Source organism: Bison bison, unplaced genomic scaffold, assembly GCF_000754665.1.
Source record: "Bison bison bison isolate TAMUID 2011002044 unplaced genomic scaffold, Bison_UMD1.0 scf7180017864178, whole genome shotgun sequence".
Lineage (NCBI taxonomy): Eukaryota > Metazoa > Chordata > Mammalia > Artiodactyla > Bovidae > Bison > Bison bison.
The window spans coordinates 2,971,251-2,979,321 of NW_011494750.1; the positions used below are offsets into that span (position 1 = coordinate 2,971,251).

The following is an 8,071-nucleotide window of genomic DNA, read 5'->3' on the forward strand; positions in this document are numbered from 1 at the left end:
AAATGAAAATATTAAAAAAATTAGTATGTATCAGTTCAGTTCAGTCGCTCAGTCATGTCCAACTCTTTGGGACCCCATGAATCGTAGCACGCCAGGCCTCCCTGTCCATCACCAACTCCCGGAGTTCACCCAGACTCACGACCATCGAGTCAGTGATGCCATCCAGCCATCTCATCCTCTGTCGTCCCCTTCTCCTCCTGCCCCCAATCCCTCCCAGCATCAGAGTCTTTTCCAATGAGTCAACTCGTCGCATGAGGTGGCCAAAGTACTGGAGTTTCAGCTTCAGCATCATTCCTTCCAAAGAACACCCAGGGCTGATCTCCTTCAGAATGGACTGGTTGGATCTCCTTGCAGTCCAAGGGACTCTTAAGAGTCTTCTCCAACACCACAGTTCAAAAGCATCAAGGCATTCAGCTTTCTTCACAGTCCAACTCTCACCTCCATACATGACCATTGGAAAAACCATAGCCTTGACTAGATGGACCTTTGTTGGCAAAGTAATGTCTCTGCTTTTGAATATGCTATCTAGGTTGGTCGTAACTTTCCTTCCAAGGAGTAAGCGTTTTTTAATTTCATGGCTGCAGTCACCATCTGCAGTGATTTTGGAGCCCCAAAAAATAAAGTGTTAGGGTTAATATGTATAGGGTGACCAGATATGCATTCTGACTTTAGTGAATATAAGCAAGAGAGGAAAAGTTAACCTGTTCATGTTTTCTTGTTGTATTTTATTTTATTAGTTTTTACAACACTGCCCTATGATGATGAGAATTTAATTTTCCTTTTCCTTTAGACACCACCAGAAAATTCCAAACTTCCCTTGTACTTCAGTGCTGCCATCATTAAATCCAAATTCCCCACAGAATTCACGCTTGTAAATTTGTGTCAGCTTTCTTTTATTCTATCTTCATTGTCATTAAACAATAAAATATATAATTATTTAGGTACTCTAGATATGTGTGGTTCTTTAATTTCTATAAAGCTTATTTTATAAATAAAGATTTGTTGTTGGTGATTTAGTTGCTAAGTGGTGTCTGACTTTTTTGCAACTCCGTAGGCAATAGCCTGCCAGGCTCTTCTGTCCATGGGATTTCCCAGTCAAGAATACTGGAAAGGATTGCCATTTTCTTCTCCAGGGGGTCTTCCTGACCCAGGAATTGAAATCAGGTCACCTGCATTGGTAGGTGGATTCTTTACTGCCTACCCACCTGGCAAGCTCAAATGAAGATCTAGGTCCCACTAATAAATTTACCAAATGACTGAAAAAGCTTGTTTCCAAAATAGTATCTGACTTGTTCTGAGAATCCAACCAAGCTTGTCTGTCTATTTTGAGTGATGGCATAAAGGGACCCTTTTATCAGCCTATGTGGCCTCAGACTTCCCTGGCAATTCCAGAAGACCTTGGCTCCTGCTCTGTCTAAACCTATCTAAGCCTTCACTATCTAAGTCTGGTCAGAACCGGGCCTCAAAATTCTTTCAGATACCATTCTTTTCATAAAATCTGTGCCAGTTTCCTTGGGTTGGGAAGACTTAACTTCCTCTGAAAACTAATTGCCCTTTGCTTATATGGACAGCTTTTTGGGTATTTAAGCCTGTGTATTTTATACTATTTCTATTTCTGGATGTGTATACCTTGAAGTCTACTTGAGGGCTGAATATTACTTACCTTTATGCTCTACTTCAGTGTTAGCATAATTTTATGCACATACTATGTCCTCAGCAAAGTTGAATAAATGAATACAAAATTAAATAGATTAATGGATAACAGAATATGTGAATGGCATGTAAACTCTGGTGTCAAGGTTCATACACAGTGATGTGAAGAATAAAGAATGTCCTATGGCCTCAGCATCCAATTCTAAGCTTCAATTTCTAGAGTATACTTTTAAAATTATTTTCTTTGCATAGAAATGGTGAAATTTTCACTTGGCATTATAGAATCACTCCAATTAACAAACAATCCACATTTACCGTCTTAATGTTAACAGGTGTGCTATCATTCACTTTAGTTCAGTTCAGTCATTCAGTTGCATCCAGCTCTGTGACACTGTGGACTGCAGCACGCCAGGCTTCCCTGTCCATCACCAACTCCCAGAGCTTACTCAAATTCATGTCCATTGAGCCGGTGATGCCATCCAACCATCTCATCCTCTGTCGTCCACTTCTCCTCCTGCCTTCAATCTTTCCCAGCATCAGGGTCTTTTCAAATGAGTCAGTTCTTCCCATCAGTCGGCATCAGTCCTTCCAATGGATATTCAGGACTGATTTCCTTTAGGATGGACTGGTTGGGTCTCCTAGATGTCCAAGGGACTCTCAAGAGTAGCACTGATGCTATCATTAGAGAGTAAAACTTGTTAATACGGTTGAATAATGATGATAGAAGAAATATTGCTTCAAGTCATGATTTGGGTGAGATTAAGATAGAATCGCCACTTTGTTAACTTTCTGTATGAAGCATCTGAGATTGTGTTTTCACCCAAAATATTTTTGATTTCTCATACACCATCTTTTCCCATCAAGACCTGAGTAGTTCATGTCATGTTGTGTTTTAGATAAGCTCCTTGTACTGCTTGGTATCAATCATAGCTCTTTCTGAGCTGTCCTTATTTAAATGCCTTCTCTTCTTTGGAGATCCATTAGGCAGAGTGCACAGATTTTAGGGAGGAACACCTGGACTTAAATTCCCAGCCTGTCATCTTCTACCTGTACAACATTGGCTTCATTCACTTTTTCTCTTGGTGTCAGCACGCTGGGATTTGTGGAAAGATTGTGGCATGTGGAGAGAGATTATAATTACATTTATTTATGGCTGTGCTGGGTCTTTATTGCTGTGCAGATTTTCTCTAGCTGTGGTGAGCAAAGCACCACTCTCTGCTTGCAGTGTTCGGGCTTCTCATTGCGGAAGCTTCTCTTGTTGCAGAGCACGGGCTCGAGTGCACGGGCTTCAGTGGTTGCATCGCGTGGGCTCCTCAGCTGCGGCTCCTGGGCTCTAGAGCACAGGCTAGTTGTGGTGCATGGGCTCAGTTTCTCTGTGCATGTGGGATCTTTCTGGATCAGGGATTGAATCTGGAAAGAGAAGATTATATTTTTGTATTATCCCTCCCTTTCAATGTGATAACATAGGAGTGCCCAGAAGGCTTTTCTAACTTCCTTGGTGCCCTCATCCCCTTAATATCATTCTAATATCTGAAATTCCCCAGTAGGAGCTTTGTTTCAGGGCAGTAGGGCTTTGCTAGAAGGGAAACTATTGTTAATCACTAATATCTTAATTTGGATAATTTTACAAGATGGTTTTCTTTTCTTTGTGGATGGTTGTGTCTGGCCACTGAAATACTGTTCAATCCAAATCCAGTCCATTGTCTGTTTTTGCTGGGAGCTAAGAATTGTTTTTACATATTAAATGTTTGAAAAAAAATCAAAGTAGGGTAATACGTTGTAATACATGAAACTTACACATAATTCAAATGTTAGTGACCACAAATAAGGTTTCACTGGACTATAGTTGTACCCAGTATTTCACTTCTTATTTATGGCAGTCTTTGTGTTAGATTGCCGTGAGTGGCTGTGACACAGTGTGGTCTACATAGCCTAAAATACTTACCATGTAACCCTTTAGAGAAATTTGCCTGTCCCTGGACTTACCATGTAACCCTTTAGAGAAATTTGCCCGTCCCTGGCGTAAGCCATAATGATGTTTCTTACTTACTCAACAAGAAGTCGGGAGGCCAGCGGTCCCGGGGTTGTTTTGCTATTCCTATGACGCCCAAGCATCTGGCTGGTGCCCCTTCGATTCTGTAGTCTGTCCCGTCACGGCTGTAGATGTCTATAGCAGCTCTTGGTGTTATCTGCTCCCATGCAGGGAGGGAGAGGTTCTCATTTTATTGTGGGAAATATTTCCCAGAAATTCCCCAGAGGAACTCTGGCTCCTATTGACTAGAACTAGGTCATATGTCTATGCCGAGATGCAGAGGAGGCTGGAAAAGTAAGTAGTGAAAATAGGAATGGGATTATAATATTAGACCAAATATTGTGTTTCCTCTGAACTGGTCTCACTGGTGTTCAATAATGCCAGAGTTCTTTCATTAAATAAGGGAAGTCTCCACAGGGAGTTTTGGTAGAGGGAACCCTGGGGGATAGTGATGTGGGCACAGTGAGGTTGTTAAAGGATTTGAGTCTGGTGCCAGAGTCTTCAACTGAAATTGAGTTTACCCTCTTAGAGACTGTGCAACCCCAAGTAAGTGACTAAAACCGTAATTCAGTTTCCTTAATTAGCATGAAAGTTTGGGCCAAGTGCAAGAAGCATTTTATTTTTTTGGCCATGCTACACAGCGTGTGGGATCTTAGTTCTCTAACCAGAGATTGAACCTGTGCCCCCTGCATTGGAAGCATGAAGTCTTACCCACTGGACCACCAGAGAAGTCCCAAGAACCATTTTCCTAGCAACACTGTTTTGCTGACAGCACACCCTGACTTTTTTCCCTGACGAATGATAAATGATTGAGGCCCTGGGATGTGAGTTCTTTTGTGAAATTTAAACCATCTCTTGTTACAAGAAATTTAGACCATATGCAGCTGTTACCATAGCATGGTTCCTAGACTCGCCTGTAGCAGATACCTAGTTTCAATAATGATCAATTTAGGAGAAATCTTGCTATGTCTCTATCAGGGTATCTCAATGGCAGCATTATTGAGATTTGGGTTCAGATACGTTTGGGAGGCTGTCCTGTTCATGTGGGATGTGTCCTGGAATCCCAGGCTTTGACCTATTAGATGCCAGTAGGAATATTTTCCACCCAAATTGTGACAAGGACAAGTGTCTCCAGATATTGCCAGATGTCCTCTTGGAGGAAAATTGCCCCCAGTTAAGAACCACTGATTTGTACCAGTTTCTCCTTCTATCTAAAATCAAGAGTGTTCCTGGAACGTCCCTGGTGGCCCAGTGGTTAAGAATCCACTTTCCTACGCTGCTGATGCGATTCCATCCCTGGTTGGGAACTAAGATCCTTCATGCCTGAGGGTGACTAAGCCCGGGGCCAAAACTGGAGAGAAGCCCAGGCACTGGAGATGGCCCACGTGCTGCAGGGGAAGATCTCGTGTGCCGCAGCTAAGGCCTGGCACAGCCAAGGAAGTAAATAAAAACAGGAAACACCCCAAATTCCCAAAACAAAACAAACAAAAAAAACTAGTGTTCCTGTATGATCCTCGGGAAACCGAAATGAGGTAAAGTGAAGGGGCAGTCACCTTGGGATGCGTCTTGCTAACAGACACACAAAACAATTCAAGGTGAACCACCGGTGCTCACGGACACAGCTGGGAGGTATGGCAGCTGGATGCTGAAGTGCTTGGCAATGCCCGTTGCTCGGGGTGTGTGCTGCCTCTATAACGCTCACTTGTTAAGACAAACGCTGCTATTTCCCCCTTTTATCTTTTTCTGTAAAAGGAAAAATCCTCTTCAGGAGGCAGGTATCAATGGAAAATAGTGATGGTGTAAAGTGAACCTTTGACAAGTGGGGGGATGCCTGTAACCTTGTCCAAACCAAAGGCCAGGAGAAGTGCCATCTGTTTTCTGACATACCACCCATATTCCTTGGACCCATCCTTTGAATGGTGTCTTGTCATGCGAAGTCACATGACTGAGTTCATGATAAGCAAAAGCTGGATCTAACTGACCTCTGCTTGGTATAGGGACCCACAGCCTAAGTGCCCTGTGAACACTGGGTGAAATGACTTTAATATATGCCCTACTGATTTCTGAAGTTATGTTACCTACAAGGAAGTTTGGGATGTTAGTACCCAGGTCCTGCTTCCCATGGGGCAGGTGCCTGATGAGGAAGGGGAAAGCACAGCTCTCTGGGGACCAATCTTCTCTCACTTGATCACCATGCCTCCCCCCTTGTATCCTTTAGCAGGGTGAATTCAAGGTTGAGCTGCCAGAATTATTCTTCTCTGTGGAACATGGAGAGACAAGAGTTCTGTGTTCTTCTTTTTAATCAGGTGGAGTAGACTTAGGCTTAGTAGAATCAGGCTTAGTCTTAACATCCCCAAGCCTAACGCTGGAAGGGGAACCAATTTCCCATCTGGCAACTCCTGAGCTGTATGAGCTCTGGTTGTGAGCTTGGCCTGACTGCTTTGAAATTGTACACCTCTGAAACCTGCAATAGGTGAGGGATGTTCTTGGGGTGTTATTTGCCTGTCTGTGATCAGAGTAGAAAAAAGATCTGGGGTAAGACATCAAAGGCACAGAAACTCTGGGGTGAGTTTTGTTTTGTGAGCATGTGGTGATTACAATTCCACTTTGAAAGTAAAGGGGATGCTACCAGGAAGGCCATGGTATTTTACAAAGCGCTCTGACATTGGTCTGGTCTTTGCCTGAGGCAAGCACTGCACTAGACGTGGGATTCAGGGATGGAGCAGATGTGGCCTTGGTCCTTGGCGACCTTTGTTCTTTCAGTATTTGCTGAACATCTGTGATGTACCAAATGCTGCGCTAGGAAGGCCAGGATGATCTGTATGCACTGTTCCTCCATCCTATGTCCATTCAGTGAGTGTGATTTTGTGCAGGTGCTTCAGTTAGCACTGGAGATGGAGTGTAGTAAGAAATAATACCTGCTCTACAAAGTTCAGTTTGGTGGGGCAGATGGTCACGTAAAACAATTACAGTAAATTCAATGTGTGTATGCAAGCTAAGTCGCTTTAGTTGTGTCTGACTCTCTGTGACCCCATGGACTGTAGCCCACCAGGCTCCTCTGTCTATGGGATTCTCCAGGCAAGAACAAGCTAGTGTGTTGCCATGCCCTCCTCCAGGGGATCTTACCAACCCAGGGATCAAACCCACATCTCTTGCATCTCCTGCATTGGCAGGGTGATTCTTTACTATTAGTGCCATCCGGGAAGCCCTACAGTTCAATGTGCAAAGTGCTGTATTTCCAAAATGTTCTAAGAGAGGAGGGTCACTAAGCCTAGGGTTCTGTGGATTGCAGAGATGGATTTCCTATTTCTGAGAAGGTTCCAAGGTTGCAGAGTTTGAATGGTAGCATTTCAGGTACGCAAGGGCCTATGATATAATTCACTCCTTAAGGAAGGAGTCTTGTTTTGTATCATTTCAGATCACACACCCAAATTCCTGCCTCCTGGTGGCTGCGTCATGGCTAACACACATAATGTGACAGAATTCATTTTCCTGGGACTTTCTTCCAATCCAGAGGTGCAGAAAGTCTGCTTTGTGATGTTTCTGCTCCTGTACACAGCCATTGTGCTGGGGAATTTCCTCATCGTCCTCACTGTCATAAGCAGCAGAAGCCTTGGCTCCCCCATGTACTTCTTCCTGAGCTACCTGTCCTTTGCAGAGATCTGTTACGCCTCGACGACAGCCCCCAGACTCATCTCAGATCTGCTGGCTGAGAGGAAAGCCATACCTCTGTGGGGCTGCATGTCACAAGTTTTTTTTATCCACTTATTTGGTGGCACTGAGATTTTCCTGCTCACTGTGATGGCCTATGACCGCTATGTGGCCATCTGCAAGCCCCTCAGCTACACCACCATCATTAGCCGGCAGGCATGTGCCCTCCTGGTGGGAGCAGCATGGGTGGGGGGCTTTGTACATTCCTTGGCCCAAATCCTTCTCATCTTCCGCTTGCCCTTCTGTGGCCCCAATGTGATCGACCACTATTTCTGTGACGTGCTTCCCCTGCTCAAACTTGCCTGCTCTGACACCGTCCTCATTGGTCTTCTGATCGTTGCCAACGGGGGGACCCTGTCTGTGATCAGCTTCGTGGTCCTCTTAGCCTCCTATGTGGTCATCTTGCTCCATCTGAGGACTCGGAGCTCCGCGGGGCGGCGCAAGGCCCTGTCCACCTGTGGGTCCCACGTCACTGTGGTCACCTTGTTCTTTGGGCCCTGCATCTTCATCTATCTGAGACCTTCTACCACGCTGTCTGCAGACAAGACGGTGGCCGTGTTCTACACGGTGATCACCCCACTGCTCAACCCTGTCATCTACTCCCTGAGAAATGCTGAAGTGAAGAAGGCCATGAAGAGGCTGTGGGTCAGAGCAATGAAGCTAGAAGAGAGGTAG

At 44.6% G+C, this 8,071-nt stretch overlaps 1 protein-coding gene across 1 annotated transcript; it reads left to right on the forward strand.

The window, feature by feature from the left end:
- Nucleotides 1-7,141: 7,141 nt before the first annotated feature.
- On the forward strand, nt 7,142-8,071 carry LOC104990370 (olfactory receptor 4X2). The gene has a single exon (XM_010842432.1). The coding sequence runs from the start codon at nt 7,142-7,144 to the stop codon at nt 8,069-8,071; it is 930 nt and encodes a 309-aa protein (XP_010840734.1).